At 41.8% G+C, this 24,609-nt stretch overlaps 1 protein-coding gene across 1 annotated transcript in view; it reads right to left on the reverse strand.

Annotated features, from left to right (window-relative positions):
- The window catches only part of LOC129854024 (SH3 and multiple ankyrin repeat domains protein 2-like), a 271,897-nt gene that overhangs the window by 169,009 nt on the left and 78,279 nt on the right, over nucleotides 1-24,609 (reverse strand). The window contains exons 2-3 of the mRNA XM_055920631.1: nucleotides 19,461-19,688; nucleotides 1,006-1,209 (exon numbers count right to left, since the gene is read on the reverse strand). Of these exons, the coding sequence (XP_055776606.1) occupies nucleotides 1,006-1,209; nucleotides 19,461-19,664 (408 nt within the window). The 5' untranslated portion in view covers nucleotides 19,665-19,688. The remainder of the gene's footprint in view (nucleotides 1-1,005; nucleotides 1,210-19,460; nucleotides 19,689-24,609) is intronic.

The following is a 24,609-nucleotide window of genomic DNA, read 5'->3' on the forward strand; positions in this document are numbered from 1 at the left end:
CTAGTAAACACCCCATAAACATACAAAACCCCTAGACAAGACAAAACACATACATCCCCCATGTCACACCCCGACCTAACCAAAATAATAAAGAAAACAAAGATAACTAAGGTCAGGGCGTGACAATAATGTGGAAATTGAACAAGTTGAGCAGACGAAACTGCTTGGTGTAACCCTGGATTTTAAACTGCCATGGTCAAAACATATTGATGCAATGGAAGCGAAGATGGGGAGAGGTCTGTCCGTAATAAAGTGTTGCTCTGATTTCTTGGGCCCTAGTTTTGTCACACCTGGACTACTGCCCAGTCATATGGTCAAGTTGCACAAAAAGGGACATAGGCAAATTACAATGAAGAGAGAGAGAGTGGAGAGATATGACTCAAGTAGCGAAGTAAACTATAAAAATGTACCTTATACACGGCATATCGCATTTAATAAACCAAACTTTCAAATATGCTTATAGAAGGTAAAGTAAACACCTAAACCGGTCCGTGCAGCAATACCAGTATAGCTCTAATCTCTCCTGGCTCAAATTAGAGATTGACTGCACCACTACTTGTCTTTGTAAGAGGTTTTGACATGTCAAAAGCAACGAACTGTCTGTTTGTACAACTAGCACACAGCTTGGACACACATGCATACTCCGCAAGACATGCTACCTGGGGTCTCTTCATAGTGCCCAAGTCCAGGACAGACGTTGGAAAATGCACAATACTACACAGAGCCATGACTACATGGAACTCTATTCCACATCAAGTAACTCATGCAAGCAATAAAATCAAACTTAAAAAATGTATAAAACTACACCTTATGCAACCTCTTGCGTGGCGAAGAGACACACGCATACTAACACACTTCTTCTACACACACGTATAGTTTTTATATTGTTGTATGGTGATATTATACTGCCTTGGCAGCAGCTAATGGGGATCCATAATAATTAGAAATAGAAATACCACACCTTTTAAAATTTTTAACAACTTCAGTGATTGGCTGGCACTCTACCTCCAGAGCTGGAACTCCTTTGCTGATTGGCTGTGGGTATTCCAGGAGGAGGCGTTCCTCATCCAGGAACTTCCCATCACGTCCGTTCATGGCGGGCTGGAAGAGTCCGTAGTTCAGCACATCCTTCAGACTCTGGCTCAACGTGCACAGGATCCTCTGCTTGGCAACCCACACAGTCGCGTTGGGGTTGAACCGCATACATTTCTGCGTGAGGGGTTTGGGTTGGGGTTGGGAATAGGGGTGTTGAAAGGGGTAGGGTTAGAGAGGGGAAAAGTGAGAATCATGGTAAAAGAAAACGGGTCACAGACTTTCAGTTGTAGGCCAAGAGCCTGGGCTTGAGCATTCCCAGGCAAAACCGTCACCAACATTTCCTTTACAAACACTTACAAACATTACCCTACAAACACTTATACATACAAATACTTAAAGGGATAGTTCACCCAAGTAAAAAAAAATACACATTTGTTTCCTTAACCTGTAAGCAGTCTATGGACAAGGTATGACAGCAATCTATGCTTTGGTTTAGTTCCCCTGACACTGTTTCCACATGCTAACATTTTAGCATTTGTGGCACAAATCCCATTCAAGTCATGGGACCGATCTTAGAAGGTTTTGCTCATCATGTCCAAATCATCCGAAAGTATCTAACATTGTTTGTGAAGCTCAACAAACTCACTTATAGATGATTAGAAAAAATGCTAATATCATAACTTGAATGGGATTTGTGCCACAAATGCTAAAACATTAGCATGTGGAAACAGTGCCAGGGAAACTAAAGCAAAGTATGGATTGCTATCATACCTTGTCCATAGACTGCTTACAGGGTAAGGAAACCAATATCATTTTGTAATTTGGGTGAACTATCTCTTTAAAAAACATTTCCCATACAAACACTTACCCATACAAACACATTTCCCACATCTTCTCTAAGTGCCACACAGTGTCACAACCTCAGCTATGGCGCAGGTACAGCATGACAGTCACACCACACCACCCCACTGACCCCTCTCCTGCACCCAGCCAGATTACCTCCGAGCTGAACAAACAAACAATACAGCAGCATCTGCCAGACCTGGCTGAATCAGAGAGGATTATGGGCCACGGGCCGTGGCATTCAGTGTTTGTTTGTGTGCGTGTGTGTGTGTGTGTGTTTACCTCTGGATCTGCAGCTCAGCTGGTGCTAGTGGACCTGTGCCTGTGATAAAGACTGAGGCTGATGAACACTCTGAACTCTACCCATAACACCCCCTGACTGACAGTGAGTAGGTGGGGAGGAGATGGAGGGATGGAGGGAAGGATAGTGTACAGGAACAGATGTCTGGCATCCGTCTGTGTAGAGATAATGGGCTGTTTCCACCTGGCTGAGGACCATTCCGACGGTACAGTATGTTACTTCGCTAGTAAATCTCCCATCGTGTTACATTATATGCTCCAGCTTCATCCTGAGTGCATCTCAGAACAGTAAATAGAAAGGTTAAGTTTCCGGAGAAACTTTGTTATGTGGTCCTGTGTGGCTCAGTTGGTAGAACACGGCGCTTGCAACGCCCAGGGTTCTGGGTTCAAATCAAAAATCAAATAAAAAAATTCCCACGAGTTCGATTCCTACGAGAGACCAGTATCAAAAAAATTTATGAAAATGTACGAACTCAATACTGTGTCGCTCTGGATAAGATAAATGGTCAATGACAAAAATGTAATGAAACAGGGGAAACTTTAGAAAATAATGAAGTAGCTATTTGAAAGCTTCTCTGACAGTGAAATGCCTGAAATGGGTTTGACGTGCAACCCGAGCAGGGGTGGTATAGGGATGGAAGATGTGAAAGTAAAAACAGTAGATGTTTGTCACTGGGAAATACATCAACATACATGTAATCCTCTCTTCAATTCTAAGGGCTTAATTGGGATGGGAAACATATGTTTACATTGCCAAAACAAGTGTAATAGATCATAAACAACAGTGAAATAAACAACAAAAAATGTACAGTAAACATTACACTCACAAAAGTTAAAAAAAGAATAGAGACATTTCAAATATCATATTATCGCTATATACAGTGTTGTAACGATGTGAAAATAGTTCAAGTACAAAAGAGAAAATAAATGAACATAAATATGGGTTGTTTTTACAATGGTGTTTGTTCTTCACTGGTTGCATTTCTCTCTCTCTCTCTCTCTCTCTCTCTCTCTCTCTCTCTCTCTCTCTCTCTCTCTCTCTCTCTCTCTCTCTTTCTCTCTCTCTCAGACACGATAACACACACACAGCCCACTGATGTTACAACTACAGTCACCAAGCGGTAAACCGATCTAACGAAATCCTCCAGTGCCACCACAAGCCCATTCTAATATAATGAGTAAATTATGACTCAAAATTAACGAATGGTAATTCAACCTAATAATAAGTTAGGTCATTTGAATATATATGAGAGAGGAGGAACAGTTAATCCCAGTACTTTGATTTATTCAACACCATAGGGTACAAAACCGCCTCCTTTCAGAAGCTCTTATGTGGGTGGTCTTGTACTGTACTGTACTGTACTTATGTGGGTGGTCTTGTACTGTAAGTTAATTACATCACAATTGCATCAGGCTCAGATGTAGGTCAACACAAATTGACCCCAAAGATTTCCGCCCACTATGTGGCCCCCCCCTACCGTAAACCCTCCCCTCTATACCTATCCCTAACCATAAAGAGTCACAACCGTTCCATAGTTCAACAACATGTTTCCCATTGATAGGAATGAACAAAGAGATAGAGAAAAGATAAAGAGGAGAAACAGAGGGAGAAAGGGAGACAAAGAAACAGTTTAGAAGATTATAAAGAGACTAACAAAGAAAAAGTGAGAGATGGACATACTGTAAAAGCAAGAGAGTGTGGAGTAGTGGAGGGAAATAAAAACAGTTGTTTATTGTAGCTGTTCTCTCTCTCTCTCCCTCCAATTCAAATGGGCTTTATTGGCATGGGAAACATGTATTTACATTGCCAACGCAAGTGAAATAAACAATAAACAAAAGTGAGAAGACACAAAACACAAACAAAAAATATTATAATTTCACAGTAAATATTGCACCCAATAAGGTTTAAATAATATAAAGACATTCAAATATTGGTAGTATTTACAATATTGTTTGTGTTCCACTAGTGTGCTGTGATTGCACACTGCAGTATTTAGCCTAACAGATATGGGGGTTTACAGTGCATTCGGAAAGTGTTCAGACCCCTTGACTTTTTCCACATTTTGTTACATTACAGGCTTATTCTAAAATGTATTAAATATTTTTTTCCCTCATCAATCTACACACAATATCCCATAATGATAAAATAAAAACAGGTTTTTAGATTCTTTGGCACATTTAATACAAAATAAAAACTGAAAAATAACATTTACGTGAGTATTCAGACACTTTACTCAGTACTTTGTTGAAGCACCTTTGGCAGCGTTAACAGACTCAAGTCTTCTTGGGTATGAAGCTACAAGCTTGGCACACCTGTATTTGGGGAGTTTTTCCCCATTCTTCTCTGCAGATCCTCTCATGCTCTGTCAGGTTGGATTGGGAGTGTCACTGCACAGCGATTTTCAGGACTCTCCAGAAATGTTTGATCGGGTCCAAGTCCGGACTCTGGCTGGGCCACTCAAAGACATTCAGAGACTTGTCCGGAAGCCACTCCTGCGTTGTCTTGGCTATGTGCTTAGGGTTGTTGCCCTGTTGGAAGGTGAACCTTCGCCCCAGTCTGAGGTCCTGAGCACTCTGGACCAAGGTTTCATCAAGAATCTCTCTGCACTTTTCTCCATTCATCTTTCACTCGTCTCCCAGTCCCTGCCGCTGAAAAACATCCCCACAGCACAATCCTGCCACCAACATGCTTCACAGTAGGGATGGTGCAAGGTTTCCTCCAGACGTGATGCTTGGCATTCAGGCCAAAGTGTTCAATCTTGGTTTCATCAGACTAGAGAATCTTGTTTCTCATGGTCTGAGTCTCGTTTAGGTGCCTTTTTGCAAACTCCAAATAGGCTGTCATGTGTGTTCTACTGAGGATTGGCTTCCGTCTGGCCACTCTACCATAAAGGCTTGATTGGTGGAGTGCTGCAGAGATAGTTGTCTTTCTGGAAGGTTCTCCCATCTCCACAGAGGAGATGGGAGAACAAATGTTTGATTTGTTTTCAAATTCTTTGTGCTCTGTGTGATTTGTGGGAAACATATATCTCTAATGTGGTCATTCATTTGGCAGGAGGTTAGGAAGGACAGTTCAGTTTCCACCTCATTTTCTGGGCAGTGGGCACATGGCCTGTCTTCTCTCGAAAAGCCAGGTCTGATGTGTGACCCTATCATGTGGCGACCTCTCTCAATAGCAAGGCTATGCTCACTGAGTCTGCACATGGTCAAGTATTTTCTTCATTTTGGGTAAGTCTGGTATTCTGGTATTCTGCAGTATATCTCAGGTTCATAGGCGCATGATGACAGCATACAGTAGCTGTACGATTGACAGGGGGCATTCAGGGGAGTTAGAGGGACATAAATGAGGTTATTTACATTATGACTGCCAATGCCCTTGGGACAATGTACATTTGCAGCAGCACTACGACAACTCAGTGACACAATGGTATGGATTATATGAGAGGAGCTTGGGACACTGATAAGTCATTGGTGGTGCTGTGGTCTGGATGTAGGTCCTCTCGGCGTGGGTCCTCTAGGTGCAGGTGGGGGGCCTTGTTGGTCTGGGCGGGCTGTCCGATGCTCTGTTGCTGTGTGAGGTGCTGGGGCTGCGTTTGTGGGCAATGTCTTTCAGGGTCCTTGCTAGAGTAGGGACTGCTGGTGTGTAGAGGTGGACCTGGTCATAAAGGCTGTTCAAGTCCAGGATGGGGTACGGTGGGCCAGGTAAACATTTGGTTTTGAGGCACAGTCATGGGAAATGCTTGCGTTTACCCTCTGTATGGTAGCAGGGTGAACGTCTTTCGTGGTAGCATGGTGGCGATAACCACTTGTGCGTTGGGGAAAGTGAAAGAAGCTTTTTCAATCACTCCCTTCAGTGCTGTGGCCACCCTTTCCTGCTGTGCACTCTCTCTCTCTCTCTCTATCAATTCGTATCCTAATGCTTGCCTCTTATCCTTTTATTCTCAAACGCATCAAAGGAATACCCACTATCCTGGACACATAGTCTGTTACGGAGAACTGTTCCAATTCACATTGCTGTGGTAAAAATAAAAAAACACTTAGCCACTAAATAGATAAAAAATATTCACAATTCGACAACAATATACATTAGGACTAGGGAATCAAGTCAAACAAACACACTTTTTTTATATGGCAAATTCATTCCAAATAAATGTAGTTCAGTGTTTCACATACATACAGATTATTTACAATGATTTTGTAGGACATGTATGAAATATCTATTACATAATTATGATGAATATTGAAGGGAATATACATTGGGGCAAAAAAGTATTTAGTCAGCCACCAATTGTGCAAGTTCTCCCACTTAAAAAGACGAGAGAGGCCTGTCATTTTCATCATAGGTACACTTCAACTATGACAGACAAAATGAGGGGAAAAAATCCAGAAAATCACATTGTAGGATTTTTAATGAATTTATTTGCAAATTATGGTGGAAAATAAGTATTTGGTCAATAACAAAAGTTTATCTCAATACTATTATATTACTACTATATACTATTATATTATACTGTTATATATCCTTTGTTGGCAATGACAGAGGTCAAACGTTTTCTGTAAGTCTTCACAAGGTTTTCACACACTGTTACTGGTATTTTGGCCCATTCCTCCATGCAGATCTCCTCTAGAGCAGTGATGTTTTGGGGCTGTTTCTGAGCAACACGAACTTTCAACTCCCTCCAAAGCTTTTCTATGGGGTTGAGATCTGGAGACTGGCTAGGCCACTCCAGGACCTTGAAATGCTTCTTACGAAGCCACTCCTTCGTTGCCCGGGCGGTGTGTTTGGGATCATTGTCATGCTGAATGACCCAGTCACGTTTCATCTTCAATGCCCTTGCTGATGGTAGGCTTTGTTACTTTGGTCCCAGCTCTCTGCAGGTCATTCACTAGGTCCCCCCGTGTGGTTCTGGGATTTTTGCTCACCGCTCTTGTGATCATTTTGACCCCACGGGGTGAGATCTTGCGTGGAGCCCCAGATCGAGGGAGATTATCAGTGGTCTTGTATGTCTTCCATTTCCTAATAATTGCTCCCACAGTTGATTTCTTCAAACCAAGCTGCTTACCTATTGCAGATTCAGTCTTCCCAGCCTGGTGCAGGCCTGCAATTTTGTTTCTGGTGTCCTTTGACAGCTCTTTGGTCTTGGCCATAGTGGAGTTTGGAGTGTGACTGTTTGAGGTTGTGGACAGGTGTCTTTTATACTGATAACAAGTTCAAACAGGTGCCATTAATAACGAGTGGAGGACAGAGGAGCCTCTTAAAGAAGAAGTTAAAGGTCTGTGAGAGCCAGAAATCTTGCTTGTTTGTAGGTGACCAAATACTTATTTTCATTACAAATCCTACAATGTGATTTTTGGATTTTTCCCCCTAATTTTGTCTGCCATAGTTGAAGTGTACCTATGATGAAAATTACAGGCCTCTCTCATCTTTTTAAGTGGGAGAACTTGCACAATTGGTGGCTGACTAAATACTTTTTTGCCCCACTGTACATTCACAAATGTCACTGGAACCCCCCCCCCAAATACTTATACCAACAAATATCATCTAAAAACTCAATCTATCTGCTTTGAAAGCCACCAACATTCAATAGCGCTTCTAGATCCATGAGATACCAGTTTGAAATGTCATCATATAATGTCATGTGTTATGAAAGCGTGGGATTTAACATACCATAAAATGTAAAGGTTAACAATCCAATGTAATCTAAGTTCATGTGTTATGTCATGCTTTCTATAACAGTGTGGGTTCAACTAAGGGTTTGACGTACAGTTAGCCTTAAAAATTATTCAATTCAATATGCAATCAATCTCTCTGCTCATGTACTGTATATCACTTATATCTTCCTACCCCACTACTTTCATTGGACCAGTAGAAGAGCTAGTGCCTACATTGATTAAAAAATGTATTATAATAATTCAACTTTATTTTTAAGCAGGGAAGTCCCATTGAGACCAATATCTCTTTTGGGTAAATCCATTTTAATTCAATTACTTTTTGAGAGCATCCCTTTTGATTTGAACAAACCTTCCATAAATATTTGCCCATTGTAGAAGTACTCAGAAAGTTACTTTTTGGACCTGAATTCCAAAACACTCAAGAGATAAAGGTGCTCAATGTTGACCTATTTTGCAAACCCCACCATGCCAGAAGACATCCATGTCTTCATGACTGGAAAAGATAAACGGTGGAGATTGACATAATTTAAAAGCTTACAAATAGGGCTGTCCAAACTATCTTTTTTTATGTCATTTTTTTTCATTTAAAAGTAAATGATCTAAAAACGGGCAAACCTTTTTTTTTCCCGCATATGTTGTAGCTTAAAACCTATTTTACATCGTTTGAGGTTTTTGTGTTGTGCCCCCTATCAGTTGAGACACAACATGCTTTTGAATACAGGGTGGGTGTCACGTTTTGGCTGATGAATGTACAAAGATTATACCCTCAACCGATGGCGGCCACAACACAAAAATGTCAGATGATGAAAAGTATGGTTTATTAAGCTACAACATATGCGAATTTGAAAAAAAATCTAAATTGATGTGTTTTTAGATAATTGACTTTAGTTCCGTGAGTTCCAAATATCTCTAACGGTCGCCCCAGCGTGAGTTTTTTTATGCACGTGATGTTAGAATGTTCTCTCCATTCCAGAATGTGATTGTTATGTAACAGTACATTTAATTCATGCTGCCCTCAAACCAAAGCACGCAGCCTGTTTTTATATATAGGCTGTTTTCAACTTGTCAGTTTTAAATTATTTTCTTCTAATAACAGTTTGAATTGAGGTGTGTTCCGCCTCATTCCCATAAAAGTAGCCATTTTTGCTTTTGCAGACCAATTAATTTTTTTGACATTTCTGACCCGGACAAACTTCCCCAAACACTTCTTAATTGTTTGTGCAGTTCAAGTCTGCAGACGTTTGCTCATCTGCCGTCCTGCATACATGTGTCGATATTTTCCATCTGTTGCCTGCATCGCAATCAAAGTTGTTTTCATTACCAATAATAACTTTGGAAATGTGTACGTTTCTATCAAAGTAAGTGCCTTATTACGTTATAATAGTTCATGCATGTCATTTCTACTGTAGCATAAAGTTTGTGTATATTCCTTATAGCCGCTGACACGCGATGTAACGTTACTCATTTCATAACCTTTATGGTGTTATACTCAATGCTTAGGTAGCTAGCTACATTCTTCTATTAGCTCTGGAAAACAATGCTAATTGCGTCAGAGAAGTATTAGCATGTGTTGTATTTTGAAGCTACCCTGGCCTTATGACTCCCAAGTGGCACAGCGTCTCAGTGCTAGAGGCGACACTACAGACACCCATCTTCAAATCCAGACTGCGTTTCTATCAAAGCAAGTGCCTTATTATGTTATAATAGTTTCTGTGTGTCGTGTTATACCTTTTCTACTGTAGCTCTCTGTGTGTATGGAGCATAATATATGTGTGTATATTCCTTATAACCGCGGACACGCGAGGTAACGTTACTCATGTCATAACCTTTTATGGGGTTATATTCAATCGTGCTTATGTAGCTAGCTACATTATTCGATTAGCTCTGTAAAACAATGCTAATTGCATCAGAAGTATTGGCATGTTGAATTTTGAAGCTACCCTGGAAAAATAGAAAAATATCTTATACCACTTGCTTGTTTTCTGAGTGCATTCCACAAAGCTGTTTATCATGTCAGCCTTATCCACTGCCCCCATTTTGAGGTTACAGTCAAGCACGCAGTCTGATTTTATGTTTCTCTGTCTGGTTTGTTTCTCTCTCCCGTCAGGTGGTCCACCTTCCCTGTGGCTGACATGGTTGCTGTATGCTGTTGACATTTCTTATTTTGTATAACGGTCATTTAGGATGGCAGTAGTGTTGTTGATGAAATGCAGTCATAGCAGCAGAACTAGAAAGCAGTCTTGGGAAAAGAGGGTGGCAAATCGGTCTCTACTATGTCTCCCACCAGCTCTTCTGTCAGAAACAACTTGAAGCACTCTGCCTCAGATGGAAATGGCAAGGGGCGTTGCAGTCCAGACTGGGACTCATCAACACAAACAGCAGGGCCAGGAGGGTTGAAATGGCTGGCAGCCTTCCAGCTACCACAGAACTCCTGTACTTCATCCACTATCGGTCTGCCTCCATCACCACCAGCATCTTCAAAGGGAACTGGGACTTTGTCAGTGGACAAGGGACCCTCTGTCACTGTCAGAATCTGATTCCTGACTTTCAGACTCATTGTCAGAATTTTTTTTAATCTCCAGAATTTTCGCATTTCTCAGTTGTCTCCTTCTGAAAAGACATTGCTAATGCTACAGCTTAGCTCATTAGCTACATGCATAAACAACAACACTGAATGGCTAAGTGGGAGTGAGAGGTTACGTGATTGACTGCCTGCACGTGCCATTTGTATCAATAAATCACTATCAGAAATGTTTTGTGTGGAATTATTGATATATTTACTATTTTATTCACATTTTTTAATTACCGGTGATAAATCATGCATTTGGATTTTTGCATAGATTGTAATGGGCACATAGCTGATGAGCTAAGCTAATTCCGTCTGTGTGTGTGGAGCCATGTTTGTTGACATACAATGCATTCTGGGTTTCACTTGATCGTCTGTCGGACCAAAGATGCTATAACAAAATGAGGTGAGTAAGGGTTCACTCATTTTTTGAGAACTTCAGGAAGTGAATGTGGTATATGAACGATGGTAGACGACACACCCCTTCAACATGCATACTATAAACAGACCAAACTCATCTTGTCACGCCCTGGCCTTAGTTATCTTTATTTTCTGTAATATTTTGGTTAGGTCAGGGTGTGACGGGGGGGGGATGTCTGTGCGTCCTGTTGCTGCTCCCCGCACTAGCCTTGGGGTGCGTGTCCTTAGCCCGGTACCTCCAGTTCTGGTACCACGCACCAGGCCTACTGTGCGCCTCAGCCGGCCAGAGTATGCCGTCTGCCCAGAGCCGCCTGCGCTATCCGTCTGCCCAGAGCCCTCAGAGCTGCCCATCTGTCCCGAGCCGTCAGAGCTGCCTGTCTGTCCCGAGCCGTCAGAGCTGCCCATCTGTCCCGAGCCGTCAGAGCTGCCCGTCTGTCCCGAGCTGCCCGTCTGTCCCGAGCCGTCTGTCCCGAGCCGCTAGAGCCGTACGCCAGTCAGGGGCAGCCAGAGCCGTCCGCCAGTCAGGAGCAGCCAGAGCCGTCCGCCAGTCAGGAGCAGCCAGACAGGAGCAGCCAGAGCCGTCCGCCAGCCATGACCAGCCAAAGCCGTCAGCCAGCCAGGATCTGCCAGAGCCGCCAGCCAGCCAGGATCTGCCAGAGCCGCCAATCAGCCAGGATCTGCCAGAGCCGCCAGTCAGCCAGGATCTGCCAGAACCACCAAAGTGGGTATTAACTATGGTGGAGTGGGGGCCACGTCCCGCACCTGAGCCGCCGCCGTAGGAAGGCCCACCCGGACCCTCCCCTTCTGTGTCAGGTTTTGCGGCCGGAGTCCGCACCTTTGGGGGGGAGGGGGTACTGTCACGCCCTGGCCTTAGTTATCTTTATTTTCCGTAATATTTTGGTTAGGTCAGGGTGTGACAGGGGGATGTTTGTGTATTTGTCTCGTCTTGGGTGGTTGTATGGTATAGGGGGTTTTGGGTAGAGTGTATGGGTTTGTGTTGAGTGTAGGTGTCTAGGTATGTCTATGGTTGCCTGAATGGTTCTCAATCAGACAGCTGTCATTCATTGTCTCTGATTGGGAGCCATATTTAAGGCAGCCATAGGCATTAGAGCATGACAGACGTAGGTTTACCATGTTGAGAAATAAGGTGATGAAAGAAATCAGACAGGCCAAGGCAAACTTTTTTATTAACATAATTGGTGAAGCAAAGGGAAATTCTAAACTGATCTGGGAGAATCTAAAAAAGTTAACAGGGAAAGACCATAGTAACACTGCAAAAATACTAGAAATCATGGTGAAAAACAACACAGGATGCAGTCGAAATAGCCATAGCCTTCAATTCCTACTTTATTGATTCTGTCAGGGTACTGACACAGAACCCCTCCACTGGTTTCTTGGGCTCAGTGCTAGTAAATGATGCTCAACCTGTCTTCATCATAAGGGAGGTTTCTGAGTCAAAGGTGAACAAGGTGATTAGCTCACTAAAGAACTTTAAAGCCAAAGATGTGTCTGGGATGGACTCTACCTTTCTTAAAAACTACAAAGAGTCACTCATTGGCCACATTACTAAGGTCACCAACACATCTTTTATTTTATTTATTTATTTTACCGTTATTTTACCAGGTAAGTTGACTGAGAACACGTTCTCATTTGCAGCAACGACCTGGGGAATAGTTACAGGGGAGAGGAGGGGGATGAATGAGCCAATTGTAAACTGAGGATTATTAGGTGACCATGATGGTTTGAGGGCCAGATTGGGACTGACTGACATCTATTGGTCAGGGGGTGTTTCCAAGGGTATGGAAGTCGGCCATAATAACGGCCATCTTTAAATCAGGCGACCCTGCTGACGTGAGTAACTACAGGCCCATTAGTATACTACCTGTGGTGTCAAAGGTTGTTGAAAAGTGTGTAGCAGAGCAACTGATTGCCCACCTCAACAACAGCCCCTTCACATTACACTCCATGCAGTTTGGCTTCAGAGCGAAACACTCCACAGAAACGGCCAACTGCTTTCTTCTGGAAAATGTGAAGTCCAATATGGACAAAGGGGGCGTTGTTGGGGCTGTGTTTCTGGACCTAAGGAATGCTTTTGATAATGTTAACCATGAGATTCTCATCACAAAATTGTCCAAGTTCAACTTTTCCCCCGATGCCTTGAGATGGATGAAATCATATCTTGAAGGCAGAACTCAGTGTGTCAGAGTGAGCAATGAGCTGTCGCCCACTCTTAGCTATGATGTGGGCGTGCCCCAAGGGTCAATACTGGGGCCCCTCCTGTTCAGCCTGTACATTAATGATCTGCCTTCTGTCTGTACTGGGTCTGAAGTTCAAATGTATGCAGATGATACAGTGATATATGTGCATGCAAAGAGCAAACAACAAGCTGCACAAGAACTCACTACTGTAATGGTCCAGGTTACAAAGTGGCTCAGTGACTCGTGTTTGCATCTCAATGTGAAAAAAACTGTTTGCATGTTCTTCACAAAGAGGGCAACAGATGCTACTGAGCCAGATGTCTATGTGTCAGGGGAGAAGCTCCAGGTGGTATCTGATTTTAAGTACCTTGGCATCATACTTGATTCCAACCTCTCTTTTAAAAAGCATGTGAAAAAGGTAATTCAAATATCCAAATTCAACCTAGCTAATTTCCGATTTATACGAAATTGTTTGACTACAGAGGTAGCAAAACTGTACTTCAAATCTATGATACTCCCCCACTTAACATACTGCTTGACTAGTTGGGCCCAAGCTTGCTGTACAACAGTAAGATCTATTCAGTCTGTCTACAAACAGGCTCTCAAAGTGCTTGATAGGAAGACCAATAGCCATCATCACTGTCACATCCTCAGAAAGCATAAGCTCCTGAGTTGGGAAAATCTTGTGCAATACACCGATGCATGTCTTGTATTCAAGATTCTAAATGGCTTGGCTCCCCCTCCACTCAGTATTTTTGTTAAACAGAAAACCCAAACATATGGCAGCAGATTCACAAGGTCTGCCATGAGAGGTGACTGTATAGTTCCCCTAAGGAAAAGCACCTTTAGTAAATCCGCTTTTTCTGTGAGAGCTTCCCATGTCTGGAATACACTGCCATCAGACACACATAACTACACCACATATCACACTTTCACAAAATGCTTGAAGACATGGCTAAAGGTCAATCAGATTTGTGAACATGGTCCCTAGCTGTGTGTTGCCGCTTTCCATGTCTGTTGTCTGTAACTTGTGAGGTGTGGAAACACTTCGTTGCTTTTATGAATTTTGTCTTGCTGCTTTTTGTTCTATGTTGCTCTGTCTGTGTGCTACGTCTTGCTTGTCCTATGTTGCTATGTCTTGCTTGTTCTATGTTGCTATTGTCTATATTGTAATTGTTTTTAATAACCTGCCCAGGGACTGCGGTTGAAAATTAGCCGGCTGGCTAAAACCGGCACTTTTACTGAAACGTTGATTAATGTGCACTGTCCCTGTAAAAATAAACTCAACTCACTCAATTAGGCTATTGTGGGTAATTGTCTATGTGTAGTGTTTAGTGTCAGCACTATTTGTTTGAATAGCTTCACGGTCGTCTGTTTGTTGTTTTGTTCGTCTTCTAAATAAAAGAAGATGTCTTTCTATCACGCTGCGCCTTGGTCCTCTCTTCACAGTTTTGACGATCGTGACACATCTTGTCTTCTCTTATCTTTAGTTTCTGTGAGGTGAAAAAACCATGGATGCGCACTGAAACTAATCGTCAGATTACTTTTGATTTCTAGGAAGTGTTTTAATTATTTTGATCAATGGTGAGCTCACCCGTGATGTGATTAATTATACATAGTAATTGCTATTAGCTAATTCATATTGTAGTTTGTCAGCCAAGAGTTAGAAAATATGACCGCTTGTGTTGCGTCAATCTTTCCTCAGCGCTAGGACAAATGTAGCCTACATTTTTCCGGTTAGGATGATTATGTTATGCTATTGATACTTCTGTGAATATCTGAACATTGCATCCAAAAATAAACTGCTCACATTCTGGACATAACTTAGTAAGGACTGCTTGTGTGTAAATAGTTTCTGAAAAAAGTGTGGCCAGCTCAAATTCTGTTGTGTCATTCGAAACTGACAGTTCCAAATGAGTGTTCTAATCACACGGGTGTGATCGTTCTACAGTGGTCCCTGAAGCGTAAGATCACATCCGTGTGATTAGAACGCTCATTTGGAACGGTCAGTTTCGAATGACACACCCCTGTGATGGTACGTGTGAAAGGGTTAAAGGTAAAACAAATCGTTACTTATTTTTCAAGACAATAGTTTGAAAACCCTGTTGATAAGCTTTTAAATAATATCAAACTCAACCATTTATATTTCCCAGTGTTGAAAAATGGGTAAACTTTGAGCACCTTTATCTCCTGAAATTTTGGGCATTCAGGTCCTTAAAGTCAATTTCCGACCACTTCATGGGCAAACATGTATGGATTATTTATTTTTAATCAAAAGGGATGTTGTCAAAAAGAGTGATTTCAATTAAGCAGCAAATAAGGAGATAGTGACAGAATGACATAAATCAAAGGAGGGAGCACAAGAAACACAAAAATACAAAACCACAACTATAATTAAGCAGATATTAAGCAGAACTGGCTTCAAATGCTATTTGAAATCTTTAAAATATTTTTAGCGTTTGCTTTAACCTGCCTGGAGTGCCAGACTTATAGTTTTGCAGCGATTCTATTGGTTCCATTGCAACAAGCATGTCAATCAATCCCAGCTCAAGTATTTGAAATGATTTCAAATAGTAATTGAACCCAGGTCTGGTAATAAGAGAGGAATGCAGAGCGATATGCATGTCCCCATAAATTTGCGAGATTCACACACCCCGCTGCCTTATTTTTTCTATTACGAAACAAGGGTTGATAGAAGCTTCCCCTACAGGAAAAAGTCTATACGTCAACACCCACAGATCATTCACACAGCGTGTGTTCTCCGCCAGGCGAAAGGATGCAACACAGCCAGGATAATGGATGGCCAGAGCTGGCTTATAGCAAAGGGAAATGAGAGAGAGGGGATGCTAACAAGTGTAATCTAAGACTTCATCACTTGAACTTCTTTTGCAATCCAGACATTAACCCTTCACACGTACCATCACACGGGTGTGATCGTTCTACAGTGGTCCCTGAAGCGTACGATCACACTCGTGTGATTAGAACACTCATTTAGAACGCTCGTTTAGAACGGCCAGTTTCGAATGACGCAACAATCAGGGTTTGAGCTGGCCACACTTTTTTCAGAAACTATTTACACAAACACAGTCCTTACAAAGTTATGTCCAGAATGTGAGCAGTTTATTTTGAGATGCAATGTTCAGATATTCACAGACTTATATATAGCATAACACAATCATCCTAACCGGAAAAATGTAGGCTACATTTGTCCAAGCGCTAACTGAGGAAAGATTGACCCAACACAAGCAGTAATATTTTCTAACTCTCGGCTGACATAAACTACAATATGAATTAGCTAATAGCAATTATTATGTATAATAATCACATCATGGGTGAGCTCACCATTGATCAAAATAATTAGGTAAAACACTTTTGAAATCGAAAGTAATCCGACGATTAGTTTCAGCGTGCAGCCATGCATTTGTTCCTCACAGAAACCGAAGATAATAAGAGAAGACAAGATGAGTTTGGTCTGTTTATAGTATGCATGTTGAAGGGGTGTGTCAATCACTGTCGTTCACGTCCCACCCTTCATTTCCGGAAGTCCTCAAAAAATGAGTGAACTCTTACTCACCTCCTTTTGTTATAACGTCTTTGGTCAAACAGACGATTACGTGAAACCCAGAATGCATTGTATGTCAACAAACATGGCTACACAGCTGGAATTATCTTAGCTCATCATAATCAGTACAACCTTCAAAAAAGCATTTTACACACATAATATGTGCCCATTACAATCTGTGCAAGAATCGGAATGCATGATTTGTCACATAGAATTGAAAACATGTGAATAAAATAGTAAATACACAAATAATTGCCACACAAAACATTTTCTGATAGTGATTTATTGAGATAAGTGGCGCGTGCCGGCAGTCAACCACGTACCCTCTCACTCTAAACCATTCAGTGTTGTTGTTTATGTATGTAGATAGTGAGCTAAGCTGTAGCATTAGCAATAACTTTCAAAAGGAGACAACTCACAAATGTGGAAATTCTGGAGATTTTGAGTCTGAGTATGAAAGTCAGGAATCAGATTCTGACAGTGAGGAGCTGCCCCCCAACCTTGTAGCCATTGAGAACCCTGAATCTGAGGACCCCTTGTCCACTGACAAAGTCCCAGTTCCATTAGAAGATGCTGGTGGTGATGGTGGCAGACTGACAGTGGATGAAGTACAGGAGTTCTGTGGTAGCTAGAAGGCTGCCAGCCATTTCACCCCTCCTGGCCCTGCTGATTGTGTTGATGAGTTCCAGTCTGGAGTGCAACGCCCCTTGCCATTTTCATCTGAGGCAGAGTGCTTCAAGTTGTTTCTGACAGAGGAGCTGGTGGGAGACATAGTAGAGACCAATCGCTATGCCTTGGAGCTACAGGGTAAGAGAGAGCCAGTGTAACGGATGTGAAATGGCTAGCTAGTTAGCGGGTACGCGCTAATAGCGTTTCAATCAGTTACGTCACTTGCTCTGAAACCTTGAAGTAGTGGTTCCCCTTGCTCAGCAAGGGCCGCGGCTTTTGTGGAGCGATGGGTAACGATGCTTCGTGGGAGACTGTTTTTGATGTGTGCAGAGGGTCCCTGGTTCGCGCCCGGGTATGGGCGAGGGGACAGACGTAAAGTTATACTGTTACACCAGGAGTGGGGGGACAACCAGAATTAGTGAAATGTATACATTCCTGGTGACAGTAAAGAAGAACTCCTTAAGAGAATACTGGAGCAGAGATCCTATGTTTGCAACTCCCTTCTTTGCCACCCTCTTTTCCCAAGACTGCTTTCTAGTTCTGCTGCTATGACTGCATTTCATCATCAACGCTACTGCCATCCTAAATGACCCGTTATACAAAACAAGAGATGTCAACAGCTGGCAGTAAAGTGCCATGACAAACGAGACGTCCATGTCCTCTCCACTGTCCATACAGCAACCAGGTCGGCCACAGGGAAGGTGAACCACCTGACGGGAGAGAGAAACAAACCAGACAGAGAAACATCAAACCAGACTGCGTGCTTGACTATTACCTCAAAATGGGGGCAGTGGATAAGGCCGACATGATAAACAGCTTTGTGGAATGAACTCATGATATTTTTCCAGGGTAGCTTTGTGGAATGAACTCATGATATTTTTCCAGGGTAGCGTCAAAATACAACATGCCAATACTTCTGACGCATTTAGCATTGTTTTACAGAACTAATAGAATAATGTAACTAGCTACATAAGCACGATTGAATATAACACCATAAAAGGTGAGTAACATGAGTAACGTTACCTAGCGTGTCCGCGGTTATAAGGAATATACACAAATATATTATGCTCTATACACAAAGTGAGCTACAGTAGAAACGGTAAAACACGACACAGAAACTATTATAACGTAATTAGGCACTTACTTTGATAGAAACGCAGTCTGGATTTGAAGATGGGTCGCTGTAGTGACGCTTCTAGCACTGAGACGCTGTGCCACTTGGGAGTCAAAAGGCCAGGGTAGCTTCAACATACAACACATGCTAATACATCCGTGACGCAATTAGCATTGTTTTCCAGAGCTAATAAGACTGTAGCTAGATACCTAAGCATTGAGTATAACACCATACATGTTATGAAATGAGAAACGTTACATCGCGTGTCCGCGGTTATAAGGAATATACACAAAAACATGATGCTACAGTAGAAACGACATAACACGACATGCAGAAACTATTATAACGTAATAAGGCACTTTGATAGAAACGCACTCATTTCCAAAGTTATTATTGGTAACGAAAACAACTTTGATTGCGATGCAGGCGACAGGTGGAAAATATGAACACGTGTATGCAGGACGCCAGATGAGTAAATGTCTGCAGACTTGAACTGCACAAACAATTGAGAAGTGTTTGGGGAATTTTGTCCGGGTCAGAAATGTCAAAAAAATTAATTGGTCCGCAAAAGTAAAAATGACTACTTTTATGTGAATGAATGAGGCGGAACACACCTCATTTCAAACTGTTATTATAAAATAAAAAACTGTTTAGAAAATAATTTAAAATTGACAAATAACAGGCTGCGTGCTTTGGTTTGAGGGCAGCGCAGGTTAAATGTACTGTTACATAACAATCACATTCTGGAATTGGAGAGAACGTTCTAACATCACGTGCATAAAACAACTCACGCTGGGGCGACCGTTAGAGATATTTGGAACTCACGCATGAAAGGGTTAAAAACCATTTGAGTCAGTCTATGAGTCTAGGATTAAACAGTTCTATCCTTTAAAAATAAAAATGGGTGTAGAAAACCCTCCAAAGGTAACCCATAAGTTGGTACATCAAACATTATGGTCTTTCTGACTCAAATTAACATACAACTCCTTTGCACGTTCCTGAGGAAACATAGGCAAGCATACACACGCACGATCACACACGCACTCACACTCACACACACACACACACACACACACTCACTGTCTGCTGCAGGTCGGGGATGAGGACGCGGACAACCAGGGAGTGAGTGTGTATGTCGTCCATGCGTCTGGGGGTCGGCTCAGCGGTGGCTCTTATGGTCTCGTAGATGGTCTCCTCACGGGAGCTGTCAGAGGCGGAGTCCTCGGTGTAGTCAGAACAGCTCTGGGCCATCTCATCCTCACTGGACGTGGGACTCCGGGGCATAGTCAGTAGGCCAGACGAATTCAGCTTTGGAGGAGTAAAAAACTATGAGTAAACAACTTAGAAAAAACGACTTTGAGACGAATCCTACATTTTCACTTAGTCTCTCTCCCATTGACATCAATACATGACTAAGTGAAAATATGACATTAGAAGATAAGCTCTAATATAAGCTCTAATAATGCTCTATATACAGTGGTTCCTCCTTTAAAAAGTTGCGAGCTTGCACTTAGAGGTACCCAGCGTCACGGCTTCATTGCTCCAGACAACCACAAGGAGGAGTTAGAGCACTCATTATGCATTTGGGTCCCAAGGTTTTTATATGACCAATCATATCGAGTGGTTCCAATGACAAATTTTGCCTCGAGCCACCCTTGCCTTGTGGCTGACAAAGATGGCTGACAAAACATTACGGTGGAACCAGATGTCAGTTGTTAGAACGTCATAACGAGTCAAGCAAAAAAATTACAATTGAGAGGAATATGTTAGTTAATGTAGAGGCAAACGTTTGTGCATATTTTTTCGTCATAAAGTTAATTTACGAAAATCGCTATTTAGCAAGTTATCTGACTAGCTAACATTAGCCAGCTAGCTAGTGTCAGGAGAATGAATTTGTAATTCGTGTTGTTTAACGTTTTAGGGACTCCTGAGAAAACCAGCAAACCAGGCTGTCGTCTTGTGAAACAGTGGATGTAAAGAATCTAGCTAGCTAAAGCATTTACTGCAAATTGAATGTACAATTGTGTAAGCTTGCCTTGCAATGCAGCGGAAGTAACATAGCTAGCTAACTATTTACCTGCGTATTGTTTAGTGGAGGATAAAAATAACTGTATGCCTATGGATGTGTAGATTCACTGATCATGTACTCTTCCTTGGCAAATAAAGGTGCGGTTCAGGTATGAATATCTGAGACATTATTTTTCAGTCATATCAAACTGTGTGTCTGCATGCATCTATTACAATTATACACTTCAACAGTGTTTACCAATCCTGCTCCTGGGACATCAATGATTACACATTGTAACTATACAATAGACTAGAAACATGATTGATTTGTAATTCATATATACAGAAGAAAAAAAAACAATGCATATCTAACTCCCTTCATCTGCATTAATCTGAGGACACAGGATAGTATTTCAATGAGATACTTAATTTCAACCAGTGGAGAATATGAAACGCTTTATTGAAAGAAGTTCATTATCCAGGTGTTATACATACATAAATTCATTATAATTATGATAATTGTAATATTATAAATACAAGTTCAATCTGTACTTCAATGCACATATGGTGTGCATTATAACACGAGGAAGAAAGATGAGGTGGGGAGAGAGGTGTAGAAGACAAAGGGAAAGAGGTAAGAACAGCGGCAGACAGCATATGATTCATGAATTACAGTGCTACCCTAATATTCTCTCAGTTCATCACAATTGCGGTGTCTCCTAACCAGCCTTGGGCCCCCAGTTGGCCCGAAGGTTATCTTAAGAGCGGGTGAGGTGGCGATGACAGGACTGGCTTCCTCTCTCACATCAAAACATACCTGCAGATAAGAGGGCATGTTTAAGCCTTGTTTTTTTTTATTCTAACACAGTCAGTCATCTTAAATCAGGAGGTGAAATGCAAAACTGACCTTGGATCATTAACTCTGGGACTACTACATCTCTGTCTGTATTTAATGTAAAGCATCTCTTTAATAATACTTCCTGTTGACCCGACCAAGTGACATCTCACCTATGATCACACTGTGCCCTCTTTGTCAGCCAGTTGAGATGCGGGAGGCGTTCACCAAAACAGCTGATATAACCTAGAGGATTAAGGGAGAAGGATGAAGTGAAGAAGAGAGACTGGTTTGTGTGTGTGTGGTCTCACCTGGTGTCCACACTAAGTGGCTACAGAGTACATTATGCTGAAAAACAGACACATGAGGACAAACCATAGAAGATAATGTCAATAGAAGATACTGTATGTGACGCAGACACCTATCGGAGTGTACCTGAAACATTTAAATATAGAGGGCTATGTGTCTCACCACCAAATCATGACTTGGCAGCAACAGATAGTCCAGTGAAAATGACTGTGTTTATGTGGTGTAAATCTGAAAATAAAGCAGCTGACATCTTAAGTTTTTTTTAAATTAATGCGTGTGAGAAACGTTCCATGTACAACAAGACAGGCAGAGATGGAGAAAAAGAACACAGAACAGTTTAATTACCTCTGGTTATGGACACTTTTGCCAGCAATAAAGCTTCCACAGCCTTTTTCTCGGACAGTTAACATCTGGCAATATCAACATTTCCCTTGATCAGCTCGCTCTTTGAAAGTAAAGAAAACAGCTTATTTTTTATGGATATGAAACAATAACTGAGATATGACCGTTCAATCAAAAGCAGCAGATGTCATTTTGAGGATACGTCAATACAGCCCAGTGCTGCTTACCTGAGATGCCATCTTCGTAGGTGTACGCTTTGACTTCCTTTGTGTCGGAAAAAGTTGCTTTCAGAACAATTCTTTTTGATTGAAAATTAAAAAGGTTTTGCTCTCAACAAAAAAACACAAATGTACCTCCATAGCACATAACAATTTGTCTGTGAATAACTACACCTTCATACAAACGTGCTAATGTATGCAGAAGTCTTGACGCACAACCGAAGATGCTGCCATATCCTGCCAGCACACCCACAAGCGAGCCACTCAGGAGCAGAATGATGACGCGTGGAAGAGGGAAAGGAATGAGATTTGTTGCAAGTAGGGGAGGAGGGCTAATAGCTGAACAATAGACTATTTAACCTTTACTAAAGAATAGCCTAATAGCTGAGCTTGGTGTGAACCCCCCCCCCCCCCCCCCCCCTCCTATCACAGACCAGATTTGCCCTAACGACCAAGGGGTAGCGTGCAATGTAATAAAGTAATGACTTTTCAAATAAGTTACCTTACACGTTATGTTGGCTGACAATTTGTTAGCTATGTTGTCCTTACAAACGACATAGCATATCATTACAGCAGTATGTATCGGTATGTTAGCTAGCTAACGAACATTTGAAGTTATACATCAAACTTGCCCGTATATTAACTATAGGCTATCTAACTACCCAATGTTTATTGACTTGATTATTCTCGTCATTCTTAGCTTAGCCAAATGGTGTAGTCTTTGTGTTTTCTCAATGGACATTCAGGTGCTTTCGTAAATTCGCTCTGGCTATCTATAGGCTGGACAATAGAACGTGTCAAAAATTCACCTAAGGCTTAAAAACGGCTTAAGAACGTTGGCTAAACTGGAACACTAGCGCGAGCCCATAGCAAATAAATGGAATCGAACGTTCGCAGAGCAGGTTTTGACTGGAGCGATGCTTAGAATTCCATTAAAAATGTTTCACTTTTTATTTTACCACGACAATCTGTTCGTCGGACGAAACTGGAAAAAAAATACTTGTGTAGAAAGTAAACATCCGCACCTCGATGGTGTCAACTGTGCTTATGTCTGCGTAATGAAAAAGTAGGGAAAAAATATAAACTTCTGACTATTTATGGTCTAGCGATTGATGACAAATGATCTCGCTGTCCAGACTTACATACAAAGAGGAGATTCTCCTGATTAAAATGGTGCCTGTGTAACAGTTTTGCTTCCGTCCCTCTCCTTGCCCCTACCTGGGCTCGAACCAAGGACCCTCTGCACACATAGACAACAGCAACCCTCGAAGCATCGTTACCCATCGCTCCACAAAAGCCACGGCCCTTGCAGAGCAAGGGGAACAACTACTTCCAGGTCTCAGAGCGAGTGACGTCACCGATTGAAATGCTATTAGCGCACCCCGCTAACTAGCTAGCCATTTCACACCATCTACACCCGACTTGAAAAAAAACGAAACATACACATTGCGAGATATTTGCCGAAATAGACAGACATGCCTATATTTCCCCCATAGGAAACAATAGGAAGACCGCAGAGTTCCAATATTATTTTTGTTGTTTACATTTTAACTATAAAACAGCGTGAGCAGGTCTCATTGCCAACAATAGCAAAGCAGGCATTGTGACGTTGAACAATAAGCTGGGAATAGAATGTTCGGAAGGCGAGTTGGTGCCACAGTGCTCAATAGAACTAATAGGAGCTGGCAGGGTGAAAAATGCACTAAAATAAGGCCTGCTTTTTTGCGATTACTTCAAAACGATGGCCTTATCAGCTCTGCTAGGGCTAGTAAAATGGTCAGAGTGGTTTCATTTGTGTCTGGAAGTAGCTAGCCAACGTTAGCTTGGGCGCTTGACTGCCGTTGTAAGACCAAAACACTCAAATCAACCCTACTCCTCGGCCCGAACGTCCAGTATGCGTTCCGAGAGCAAAACGGTCTGAATTTACAAATTGACAATTTTTCTCTGAATGGAAACACCATAATATTAATCAAATTAATTAAGCCAAATTTCTTAAAATCAATCCCATATACTATGTTATTACAAAAAAGGTTTTAAATTCTCTGGTAATACCAATACGGAATAATATCAAATGCTTCTCAAAGATGTGCTCTGGTGGTAAAACTAGCAATAACTTGCAGTAACAGAAGAAATGGCTGACAATTAAATGACGTGCCACAGAATGCTGCAGCAGCACGCAGGGTGTGCCGCAGTATGACACAACTTTTAAAGGAGGAACCACTGTAGCTATATAGTCATGTTCATGATGTGCTTATAAATGTGCAATGTATGTATGTACTTAATGTACAGAGAATATAGGTTATACTGTAGACTGGGCTGATTGTACTTTTCTCTCACTTTAAAGTGGTCTAGTACAAATATGATTCAGCCATTCAAGATTCAGGGCAGTTCTCTCAATTTTAGGCTACTGGGCAGATTATACAATTCTGTAACGGTCGTCCTCCTCCTCTTCGTCCGAAGAGGAGGAGTAGGGGTTGGACCAAAGCGCAGCGTGATAATTTGATATAATGAAGTTTAT

The sequence above is a fragment of the Salvelinus fontinalis genome, chromosome 4 (genome assembly GCF_029448725.1).
Source record: "Salvelinus fontinalis isolate EN_2023a chromosome 4, ASM2944872v1, whole genome shotgun sequence".
NCBI lineage: Eukaryota > Metazoa > Chordata > Actinopteri > Salmoniformes > Salmonidae > Salvelinus > Salvelinus fontinalis.